Source organism: Pinus tabuliformis, chromosome 9 (genome assembly GCF_031772625.1).
Source record: "Pinus tabuliformis cultivar Carrire ecotype Pingquan chromosome 9, CPIR1, whole genome shotgun sequence".
In the NCBI taxonomy this organism is placed as follows: domain Eukaryota; kingdom Viridiplantae; phylum Streptophyta; class Pinopsida; order Pinales; family Pinaceae; genus Pinus; species Pinus tabuliformis.
In genome coordinates, this window is record NC_142307.1 from 521,223,788 (window position 1) to 521,236,981 (window position 13,194).

General features: G+C 38.6%; 1 protein-coding gene across 1 annotated transcript; it reads right to left on the reverse strand.

Annotated features, from left to right (window-relative positions):
- Positions 1–50: 50 nt before the first annotated feature.
- LOC149149497 (AT-hook motif nuclear-localized protein 11-like) lies at positions 51–11,281 on the reverse strand. Its single transcript, XM_089442500.1, has 3 exons — positions 11,041–11,281; positions 10,112–10,598; positions 51–202 (listed from the first exon to the last, which is right to left on the reverse strand). The coding sequence occupies exons 2-3, from the start codon at positions 10,560–10,562 to the stop codon at positions 51–53; spliced, it is 603 nt and encodes a 200-aa protein (XP_089298626.1). The 5' UTR covers positions 10,563–10,598; positions 11,041–11,281.
- Positions 11,282–13,194: the final 1,913 nt, after the last annotated feature.

A 13,194-nucleotide genomic window follows, 5' to 3' on the forward strand; every position in this document is an offset into this window, starting at 1 on the left:
GAGCAAATATCTTCCGTTTGGACCAGTGGAGAGTGTGATGCCTTATCTCATCAGGGGAGCCGAAGAAAACCGCAGGATGCTTGCTGCAACCAAACGATACCAACCAATAGTAAGGTTATTGTAGAGGCAGCCACAGTAATAGAATTATCCTCTGAAATTGATGACTTCTTCACTTTATATTTAGATTTCAATGTTCCTATGGCTGTAATGAATGTTTCAAATGCACTTAATGAAAATGTATCCGTTGTTGTAGGGGGAGATGATACGATCATCAACACCCAACAGAACCCAACGGACGTACAATTATCAAAGCGCTCAAGGTTCCTATTTCAGGCGAGTTAAATCAATCAACTCAGCATTTGGGATCTTATCTCACAAAGCAATTCTATTCCTGTTCTTCAAATTCCTTCAAGCTTTTGAAAGTAAAATCAATGAATTATCGATATAACTTTACAATAATAAAAAACAATTAGAAGGCCTTTAGGCAACTCAAATTGCTCATCCATTAGGCTTGAACCAACATCTCTTCTAGAGAAATTCAACAATTCTAATTTAATAATCCTATCAGCCTCTCTTTGTACCTTTAGGGACAATGGCTAGTAAATAGTATTAAAGCTATATATGTCGTGTGTGTCTTATTTTTTTAATTTTATATATATATATTTTCTGTTTGTTATAATTTTAATTTTTGAAATTTAAATATATATTAGTTGATTATTTTTTTATTGATTTTAGAAAGCAATTTGAAAATGGTTTAGTTTATAGTCTTTTTCATTTGGATATAGATTTTTAATCAAAATTTTAAATTAAGATGTTTTGTAATTTTCTTTTATCTTTTTTATAGAGGTAGATGGTGGATTCTTAATGAAAGTATGAGTAAGATTTCCATGTCAACTACACCAATTGACAATATAATTAATATAACTAGTTGCTTTTTCAGTTTTGTTTTTTTTAAGATAACCAAACCCCTTCAATTAGACATGTAGATTCAAATCTTCAAGAAAACCATTAGGTCAAACATCCTTTAAAAATTAGAATGAAAATGTTTAGTAAATAATTAAAATATTTAGTAATCTCTTAGATCTGGTAATTAAAATTTTTATCTCATTATAGATGTAATATATTCTTTAGTGATAAAAGCATTAGTAAGATTTCCATGTCCATTGTCAACTACACTAATTGAGAATATAATTAATATAACTAGTTGCTTTTTCCCTTATGGTTTTTTTTTTTTAAATAACCAATCCCCTCCATTGAACATGTAGATTCAAATCTCCAAGAAAACCATTAGGTCAAACATCCTTTAAAAATTAGAATGAAGATGTTTAGTAAATAATTAAAGTATTTAGTAATCTCCTAGATCTGGTAATTAAATTTTTTATCTCATTATAGATGTAATATATTCTTTATTGATAAAAGCATTAGTAAAGTTTCCATGTCAACTACACTAATTGAGAATATAATTAATATAACTAGTTGCTTTTTCCCTTATGGTTTTTTTTTTTAAATAACCAACCCCCTCCATTGGACATGTAGATTCAAATCTCCAAGAAAACCATTCTGTCAAACACCCTTTAAAATTAGAAACCTCTAAGCGCAATTTTGTGGACCATGTGTGAGAGCCTCACACATGTTAATCAGGTAATCTGGTAATTTCCTCCTAGGTGATCACTGTGGTCCTTGTTAATCTGGTAATCTCCTCCTAAGGTGATCAGTGTGGTCTTCCATGGCATAGGGCATAGGGTTTCACTGTGGTCCTTGTTAATCTGGTAATCTCCTCCTAAGGTGATCACTGTGGTCTTCCATGGCATAGGGCTTTTTTTAATTTGAAGCAAATCTTTGCGAAGAAATGGCTTAGTCCTTTATATCATAGGTTAGCTTAGTCAAAACTTCATCATCCAAGGAGATTGTTTCATGTATATAATTATGTAATCACAAGTCATTTCAGTGCAATTTTGGAGAGTGTTTGCGGTGTTGGTTTGTTTGTTTGCACAAGTGAGCTCCTGCAATCCTCTGCTTGACAATGTGGGGTCTGAGAGGCCTAGTGCAGAGTATAAGGTTTCACTTGTGTTTGCGGTGTTGGTTTGTTTGTTTGCACAAGTGAGCTCCTGCAATCCTCTACTTGACAATGTGGGGTCTGAGAGGCCTAGTGCAGAGTATAAGGTTTCACTTGTGTTTGCGGTGTTGGTTTGTCTGTTTGCACAAGTGAGGTCCTGCAACCCTCTATTTGACAATGTGGGGTCTGAGAGGCCTAGTGCGGAGTATAAGGCTTCTTCAATTGGATGGGTGAACTGGAGAAGACAAGACACTTGATCCTTGGCCTTTATTGCTCTTCCAACATTTGTATTTTCATAATAATAAACTTTTCCAAAACTTCAAACCAATATCGCAATCTTCTCCTGAACAATCCATAATACTATTCGTTTTTGAGTTCTTGCTCTCTTCTCTGCATTCGCATTGTTTCCTCTTGATTTAGATCTAGAGCCCAGGAATACGGATCTCCATGGAGTCAACACAACGTGTTTTGAATGGTGCCCTGTTCAGTTTCCATTGCAGTTCCAAAAGTATCCACGGTGAGGTAAACCAAGAGAAACTGGTCAGAAGTTTGAGTAATAAAACATCAGACACAAAATTAATTACAAATGCTTCAATGCTTTCAGTAAGATGGAAATCACCAAACTATCTTCATGACAGTAGCAAATTGTATCATTTAAAATAATGGTATCTTAGCTTTCCTTGAATACCCATGGAGAAACCCATGTCTGCTATACTGAAATTTACATTGGCAATATGTTACAATTTCCTTAACACATTGCCAAAGATCAGAACCTTGTAGATCAAACCCCCAATATCGAAATCCACTAGCTGAAGATGATGAGTTGCGGCATCGGCTCAACTAATCTTCAATCTGCTTGGCCTCATATGCAGAATTCTCTGTTTCATCAACTGGCCCAAGTTCTTAATATATTTGAGGTGCCACTTGAAGGGTTGCAAAAGTAGGACAATGCAGGTGTTGAGCTAACATTTGTATATGGGATATTAGCTTTATCCCGCCTTCTGTGAATCTCCATGATCAAAGCAAACAAGGCCTACACATTGTATGCCACTGTGAAGCAGCCCATAGAATGGCATGCAACACCTCTCCTCATTTACCAAAGCCCATACAATAATCAAGAAACTGTCCAGCCAAACAATTCACAATTTGCTTAAGTGTGTGATTGCAACGTTGCACAATCAAAGCTAATAGCACCGACTCTGCTGCCAACCAAATCTGGTCCTCCACCTCAGATGTTATTTTTATCTTGTCCACATATGAGAAAGTAGAATGTACAGTCACAATTTGCCACACTGTCTCTCTCTTTGGGCCTATAGAATTATTTTTCTCCTACGACAGGGTCGGTTTGCAGTATAAGGATGTGAAATGACGTGGAGTTCTTCCGGATCATCTTGGATGCGGAATTGGCGGGTTTGTCATTTCCATCGTTCTGGTTGGTACAGCCTCCATGAACCAGATTAGCCGAGATGCAGGCACCGATACATTCTGCCATTGTTACTCTCTGTCAGGCGGCCTAGTTATGAGCCGTATTCATCTCGGACCCATTAATGTTCATTTGTTTTTGTTGCCAAGTATGCCTTCTCCCACAAATAGCGTTGATGAACTCTGATGATGGCATACCATTAATATAGAATTTGTTTATTTGGTTTTGGTTTATAGCACGTCAGGTTATAAATGTTATGTGAACCGTGTATGTTACATGTGCCGTGTGCCTCGGCTTTTAGCGGTTTTACAATTTCCATTTCGTTCGTTTTTTTTTCTGTCTTGGGGTCATATTTCAAAAGGTTTTCTTGGTTTGTAGTTGATTAGGTTAGTTAATAAAAATAAAAATTAATATCATATTATAAGTTCTGTATATATTAAACGTGACTGAGTTTTGAGTTTGCTTAATTTTTAACGTAATACAGGATTTTAATAATAAAAATAAATAGGATTAACCTGTGTAATTTAAAAATATAAACATTATATATATCTATTTAATATGGTAAGTTTTTTGTTTTGAATTTGTACAATTTAGATATATCTTAGTTGATTATTTTTTACTTTGGTTTTAGAATGCAATTTGAAAATATTTTATAGCCTTTCTCATTTGGATATGAATTCTTAATCAAAACTTTAAATTAGGGGTTTTGTAAAGAATTTTATCTTCTTATAAATGTGGATTTTTAATGAAAACACTAAATTAGGGCTTCAGTAAGATTTCCATGTCTACAAAACCAACGTAGAATATGACTCATAACCTTTTATGTGAGGTTTTGAAGGATCATTTAGGTGTCTTTCTTAACCTCTTAGCAAGCTTGAGATAAATTATGGTTAGGTCAAGTACAAAACAAGAAACCAAATCTCCTTTTCAAAAATCTGGATTACAAGGTCATTGCATAATCAACATTACAATTTACAGATGACAAGGTAGATAACACATTGAAATATCACATAGATTTCAAGTTAGGGTTGAATTGGAGTTTAGTGAGTTTTGTCATTGTTATATGGATCATCCCTAGGAAAGCTATCAAATTGCATCAGCCATGTTTCATTACTATTTCTTTTAGTATCTAAATGCAAAACAGGGCTGTCAATAGTCCCACTATATCCATTTACAATGGTACCAGAGTTAGTGTAAGACTGATTTTCCGTGAGAGAAATTTGAACAGGAATCACCCATTTAACATAACGCTTGTTGCTTAGGCCTTTGTTCAGTATTTTCTTTCTGCAATTTTCTTCATCTGATTTATAAGGGGTGTTATCATCAGAAGTTATGTAGAAAGATCCCCTTTTTCAAGTAAATATGACAAACCTCACCTCTGAATTCTTCTCTTCTCTGTAACACCTATCTGAAATAAGAGGGAGCAACTCTTCTGCATGAAATCAATCCTACACTTCAAGTTAGCATCATCACTGAAAACAGGTGGGAAATCAGAATGTACTAAGTATGATCTGAGATCATTTACTTGCAGTTTGATGCTATTATTATTCTAAGTTGCTCATTATGTTGCATAGGGTCTTCATATCCAAGGTTGCCATATGGTTGCTTGAGGACTGTTTTATCAGTGCCAGAGTCCCAAAACCATGATCTGAAACTGAGCTTTTATATATATATATATATATTTTAATTTGTAAAATTTAAATATATTTCGTGATTATTTTATATTTTTAATATATATATATATATATATATAATATCAATTTGTGAAATTTAAATATATATTAGTTGATTATTGGTTTTGATTTTAAAACTTTAAAATGTAATTTGAACATAATACATAGTCTTTTCATTCAGCTATGTATTCTTATCTTAAAAATTAAATTAGAGTGTTTAATAAAGATTTTTTCTAGTAAATAATGGTTTAAAATCTTAGATGGTTATGTATGAAGTTTAAAGGGTGTTGGATGGTTTTATTTTATATCTTTCATTTTTATTGTAGGGAAATTACAGGGTATTAGGTATTAAGACTAAGATCATCGGGATTTTAATGGGGAGAGTAATTCTAGGTAAAGTGAATTTTATATGAACATTCTTCGATTTATTTTATTAGTCACTTACTTATCTAGTTTAAGGATACTTTTATTTTAAGTTTGAAATGAAATGTAATTTTACTGCCTTCTACGGCCCATGAAGAGAAAATGAGGCAAGAAGATTACATTTATGAACCATCTTGGATGCAGAATTGGTGGCTTTGGCTACAACCTCCACCAACCAGATTAACTAGATTTAGCTAAGATGTGCATACCAATACATTCCACCATGTTTACTTTGTTTCCAGGTTCGGACCAATATGGAGTGGCCAGGTGTCTAGTTGTGAGCTGTAGTCATAATTGTGAGTTGGAGTCATGTCGTGCCTAATGATAATCCTGATTGTGAGCCTTATGTTGGAATTTCTAAGTCTAACCGTCAGAAATTCTTCCTGTACTATTTGATTTATTTCTTCCTACTTGTTCATTTACTTAACAAGTTATTTACCATGTAAATGCTGAAAATAAATACAAGTACAATATCAACACATACAAGTCATCAACTAAAAGAAAATAGAACACAAGTGACAGTTATTTTTGGACTAATGTCCCCGGAAAAACCCAATGTGGTTAAACTAGTGCAGCTATCAGAGGGTTTTACTATTAAGCAGTTTCAAAATACAATCTGGGTACCAGAAATGGCTCACCCAACAGAGAATGTCCTTGGCAGTAGTACCTCTCATTCGGAGACAGATATCAGCCCCAATTTGCCCCACAAAATCTCCCAGCGTCAGCCTCTAGGGTCTGCGCCAGCTTCTCTGGCCCAGCGTCAGCCTATTTGGCCCTGTGTCAGCCTCTCGGGGCTCTGCGTCAGACTCTGGAGCCTTTGCGTCTCCCACGTTGGCCATCCTCAGGCTCTGCGCATCTCCTTGTTGGCTCTGCGTGGCCTCTGGATGGCTCTGCATGGCCTCTATTGGGCTCTGCGTCAACCCTCTCCCGGCTTTTGTGCTGATGCTCCCGGTACTCTCTCTACCTCTATGCTACTATATTCACTGCCCCTCAGCTGCAACTCTGATCACTCCTTCGATTTCCTCAGCAAACCTTGCCCCAGAAAATCAAATTCTTGATCAACTCAATGTGTCCTCCAACTGTCCCTTTAAGCCTCCTATTATACTTTTCTCGTTGGTCCATCAACGGCCGAGATTAAATCTCTAATCAACAGCTAATATTAGATTTGGCTTGATCCATGACTTTTGGACCATTCTAACGCAATTTTATATTAATTCACGTTAATATTTTATTTTTCCTAAGTTTAGACTTAGGAACTCCATTAAAAATATTAATTATTTTAATATATTTCAAACTGTTTAGATTCTGCCCAAACCATTTCTGGGTCTTGGAGATCTCATGTGCTATAGCCTCTCCACCAAACATCTGATGCTACCCCAAATTAACACTCCCTCTTAGCGAGGACTATGCTCTAGTAATACTCCTCACTGAGTATCACTCTGATCATTCGACATCGGTCCCTGTGCTGATGCTAGGCTTGCTGCCCAACATCCTCTGCGTTGTAGCATCCATACGACATCTTCCTCTGCATCTGTGCTGCTGCTCATGGCCCTGCCACTGCCACTGCCATAGCACTACCACTGCTAACTACTGCACTGCAACTCAGTTACTGAGAAGTAACTGATCTCCCAACTCTGACATCTTTGTCAGGCTAAAAACACTCCTGATGTTGAAGCTCCCTCTGTCGCTGACAAGTGCTCCCTCTCTGACCTCTGCGCTGCTGCAACAACTCTATGCCTCTCGCACTGCTGCCTCACACTGTCCTGGGACTCTTGTATTGTAGCCCTCTCTGTCACTCCATCCGCATCCATCTCTACCGACATTCGCTAGTCTTGCGCTCCTCTTTGGGGTTCCCGTAGCAAGGTATAATCCAAGAGGTTGGGTACCTCGAGGATCCTGCCCCTCATCGCTTGTAGTCCATCTGACTACAGCTCGATGTCTCCCCACCTCTTTTCTTGAGGCGCATGAGCACTCATGGCACAGTCGTCATCAGTCTCCTCTTCCTTCTCCGCCTTAGCTAGTGCAACTTTGGTCTCAGAAGCCTCTCCCTTGCTCTTCTTCCTAGGACACTGGTTCGCATAGTGACCCAGTTCCCCACAATGGAAGCACTTGACCATGGGGAGGTCCTTATTCTTTCTTTTCTCCTGCTTTCCCGCAGATGCGAGAGCCGTGTCTTCTTCTTCCTCCCTCTTGACTCTGACCCCTTTTCCGCTACTTCCTGCCTTGGACACTCGTCTGATCTCTTCTTGACAAAGAGATGCCCACAGTTCCTCCTAATCTGGAAGACTCGTCCTGCCCAGTATGCTTTGGACAAATACCTCCCAATCTTTTGAGATTGCGTTCTATGCGGTCCCCACCATCAGTTCCTAATCCGGTGTGGCCCCTATGGAAGTTAGTTGATCACGGATCTCCAATCCTCTGCAGCGGGATAGTAGAACCCACGACCATCACAGAGGATACTGGCACTATCATGATGGAGACACCCACCACACAGCTAGTAGATTCCACTTGCCTACGTTTGATGGCTCATCAAACAGTTCGACAAAGTCTTGGGTGGAGAAGCTAGACATCTATTTCTAGCTTAACTAGATGTCGGAGACAGAGGCCATCAAGGTGGCGACATTACATTTGGATGGTGAGGCCCAACACTGGTGGTTCCATGGGTTGGTTACACTCAGACACTCCACAGTGACGACATATGCCGAGTTCACCAGGAGACTGATAGAGAGGTTTGACCAGTAGGATCCGGAATAGCACTTTGTTGAGCTGACGAGGGTCAAACAGACCAGGAACCCAGAGAACTACATTGCAGACTTCTTGAGGGTTTCAGTGATGGTGCCAGATCTATCCGCGGCACGAAGGATCTACATGTTTGTTGAGGGGTTAGCAGAGCCACTTCGAGGTCTAGTCAGATTCACTAGAGCAGCCACACTCCAGGATGCCATTAGCAGGACCCGGGGCTTACAGGATGCCTTACCCAGGACCCGGACACCTTACCCCCAGAGACAAGCTTTCCAGCCAAAGGGGAAGGATGTGAGGATTCCGCCTCCAAAGGGGAATCCAGGACGAGCATAGATTGATGATGATGCTAGGCGGGAGCTGAAGAAGAAGCGGTTGTGCTTTACCTATCAAGAGCCGTGGGCACCAGGACATAGATGTGCTGCTGGCAAAGAACATTTTATTGAGGTCTTCTCTGAGAGCAGCGGGGAAGAGGATGAGGAGGATGATGTGGAGGTAGGAGATAGTCATGTCGCGCAGGATCCTTTGCCACCTCCACCACCACCAGCAGGTGGTGCAGCTTTTGCAACTACCAGAGGGGCCCTTGCAGCGTTGTGAGTTCCCAAGCATTTGACGCTGCGCGTACGGGGTACAGTACGTGGCCAGCGAGTATTCATAATGCACAGATGGTTGAGCGGAGAGCTATACAGACAGAGAGCTTCAATGGCTTTTCAGTTTTGGTCGCAGGAGATCAGACCATGGTGTGTGCTCATTATGTTCCAGAGTTATCAGTGACGATGGGCACCTACACACTGACTGACCACTTTTTCGTGGTTGATATTCCGGACACCAACATGATATTGGCTGTATAGTGGCTTATCACTCTACGGAAGGTCACGATGGATTGGAAGGCCCTAGAGATGGAGTGGGATGATGAGAAGACAGGGAGGCATGAGAAGATACGGGACAGCACACATATCCGCCTTAGACTGTTTCGGCTCATCAGATGGAGGTAGTCTTTCGGAAGGGAGACATAGAGTGGGCAGTGGAGCTGTGTGCATCAGAGGTAGGGACTACAGGGTAGACGGTGCACCTAGAGAAACAGTCCATCCTTGACCAGTATGCCAGAGTGTTTAGGGAGATTCCGTCGGGACAACCATCGGACTGGGGTTTTGAGCACACCATTGAGCTTGAGCAGGGCATACAGGCAATGATTACTACCCCCTATAGGCATCCCAAAGCCTATCAGGATGAGATTGAGCAGGCCATTCAGGAGTTGATGGATCTTGGGCACATTTGGCCGAGCACGAGTCCTTTTGCTTCTTCTGTGGTGTTGGTGAAGAAGAAGGACGACACATTGAGGATGTGCATTGACTACAGGGCCCTGAACAAGAAGACCATGAAGAACAGGTACCGCATACCCAGGATGGATGAGTTGAGAGGAGCATGGTTCTTCTCAAAGATTGATTTGAGATCTGGGTACCATCAGATTCACGTGAAGGAGCAGGACATTCCCAAGACCGCCTTCAGGTGTCACTATGGGCACTTTGAGTTTTTGGTGATGCCCTTCGGGCTAACCAATGCCCCAGCTACATTCCAATCCTGCATGAATCACATCTTCCGCAGTCACTTAAGGAAGTTTGTGTTGGTGTAAAATTACTCAAAGATACATATTGAAAACATAAAATAAATGCAAAAATCCAAATTTTAAAGATAAATATTGGACATAGAAATGCATACACCACGACATATCGATGGGAAAGAAAATCAAGTTTCGACATAAATGCAAAAGTTTATGGAGGAAGTGCAAGGGGTTACCAAGAGCAGCCAACTGCTGCTTCCTACCAGAACCCGGTGGCCTCCCTCTACCTCGTTTCTGTGTAGGTGAAAATGATCCTTGAACTGATGACAATGGAGCTAAGGCCAATGCCATACTTCCATCACTCCCATATTTCCTAGGCCTTCCCCTCTTCCGCTTGAGCGGCTCTGTCCGTGCCACGCTAACAGCCATCCCCACTCCCATGTTCACACCATGAGGAACAACGGTAGCTGGTGACTCGGTTGCATAGGAAGCAGAATTAGGATTGTTGGGGTTGGACGCTATACCTATGACAGAACTCACCACAGGTCGCAATGCGGCCGGGGTATGTATAGCCGCTGGTGTCGACGAAGGCGTGGGCATACTTGCTGGAGGAGAACCCACTCCTCTGTGTAAAATCGAACCAAATGACCCAGGTCCGCTCAATCCCATTGATTCTCTGCCCTCCATGCATAGATTTTAAATTCAAACTAGCCAACAGTTTTTCTGCCGCAAAAACCGAGCAATAATAAATGCTTTACCAAATTTTCAAATTCAACTCCAAACATAGACTACAATACAGATTCGTTTTCTCTACTTGCGTCTTTCACAACTCCAGCGTCACTCCACCATCAACACTCACTACAGCAGAAATCCTAGGTGTGTTCAACTCTAATCTCAAAAAATTAAAGTCTAGCTAACCTCAAGCTGGGTTTGCTTAAAATTTTCTTTATCAAATCCAACTGAAAATTTCAGGCAATAACAGTCATTTCTCGATTGCAAAACTGGTAACATTGCTTCTTGCAAGTATCTTTGTCACTAAAGAACCCGTGAAAAAAATGTTAGGGTTTTGAACATCAATTTTTCGAATGGAAAAAGGATAATATAAATAAAGAACTCCGAATGCTTATGCTTACGTCCTTCTGATTCAATTTCAGCACCGACTTACAGAGTAAAACTTCAAAGACTCTTCACGCACTCAAAATGTGACTTCCTCCGCCATGAAGCGGTGCATTTAATTATAAAAATCAGAGAAGTCGAGAAGGTATCAGCCGCAAATGCAGACCACTGAAAGTCTCGGACATGTATTTTGAAACCTTAATGTGCAGCACGATATTTTTATGTATACTCAAGGTAGCCATTTTTCATTCTTCACGCATGCTCGCCATTTACAACATCTCCCGCTTTGCTTTCAGCTTACCACTGCATCTGTGCTTCTTCTGGTATCAAAAATATCATCGGAAAAATAAATAAATAATAATAAATAAATAAAATGTTTGGCTTTCATAAAACTTTGTATTAAAATAAATCGTCTATCCACCTTTACTTAAAAAATAATTTTAAAATAAAGTAAATTGTTGTCTTCTTTGAATCTGGATTTGAAAACCTATTGCGTTTCGATTTAATAATATACGCACGATGAGCATTTCAAAATATCTGATTTGTGCAAATGGACTTGAAAATTATTTTGTTTTAGTTAATATAAACTCTGAAAAATAATAGAATATCACAGGTTTTATCGATATGTTGACTTCAAAATATACTCATCTCGATTTGAATACTTTAAGATAGTTGTCATTTTGGATAGCGCGTTACCATGACGAGAAATGTTTCCATGTTTTATTTAAGATACATACTTTGGGAATGATACTTTGTTCATTCGAATTTTTTGGGAAAGTTTTGAATTTGAGCTATTTAAAATTTATATAATTTATGGTAAATATATTTATTTTTTATTATTATTTATTTATAATTGTAAATTTCAAATAAAAAATATTAATTTTAAATAATTATTTTAATTTAAAATTTTTTAAATAAATATAAATAAGTGTATATTTTTTAAACATTAGAGTAATTATACTTTATTTTTGATGGAGTATATATTATAAATAAAATAATTTAAAAATTAAAGTAATATAGATTTATTATAAATTTAATTTCTCGTATATTTTTTTAGTAAAGTGTGTATTTATTTTATTTTATTTTTTTGTGAATTGGCATACTTTATATTTATAATCAAGATAAAGAGTTACATAAGTTCATTATAATCAACTTCAGATCTCGAGAAATACTCCCTAAAACACCTCCATAACATTAACCGCAAAAAAAGCTCATCTTCAATACATCGGACAACGCAACAATAACACGTATGAATATGACATTGTAGACTATGGAGACTGAGTAAGAGCCCAATATGAAGTGCATAGCATGAAACCAAAATGAGAAACCACCATGAAGCTAACAACAACTAGTGAGTGTATGATTTTACACTTACTCTATATTGAGCCCTAATTTGCCATAACGTCCTTTGTGAACAAATGCCAGTCTACACTTTGGTTCAGAAATTCACTAAAAAGCGAACATATATATCCCGGAACTGTGAAAAGGAAGTAGTACAAAAACCATAAAGATCGACAACACAAACTTGGTTTGTTGTTGTCAACACCAAAACTTTCACCATCATATCCGAAGACATTAACTAGTTAGCTGACAAATGTTGGTAATTGGAGTTGCAAATACACCAACCTAGGCAAGCATCAAGAGCCTCAAAACAAAAACAACCTGGAGCAGACACCACATACCACAAAGATTTTTAAAAGTGTATCATCAAAAAAACCCAATGAGAGCCATCCGCTTTTGAACCATAACCTCAATGTCCATAAAAAGAGACACTCCAAAGTGCATGGAGACAACCAGAAAACAAATTTACCATTGACGCATCCAAAAGAGAGGAAATAGGAACTCAAATGCTCAAAATAGAAATTAGTGGATAATAAGCATAAACTCCCATAAAAAATGGAGTTAAAGAACACGTGAAAAAAACTTGACAACAAAAATTCATAATCTTAATTTGAGGAAATTATGGTAGGGGTTTGCCTGTGATCAACTAGAGGGTTAGTGAGGTCTCCAAAGGCAGAGTCACTCACAAGGAAGCCTTCTACACGAGCCAAATGAGAGTCCACACTATCCAAACAAAACATGATATTATGAATCATTCGTTTAACATCCTCCAAAGAGGAAAATATATTATAAGGCTCAACTAGTTTGTCTTTGAAAATCAAGCATAGTAGAGTGGCCATTTGATGGTGCAAGGCCAATGAAT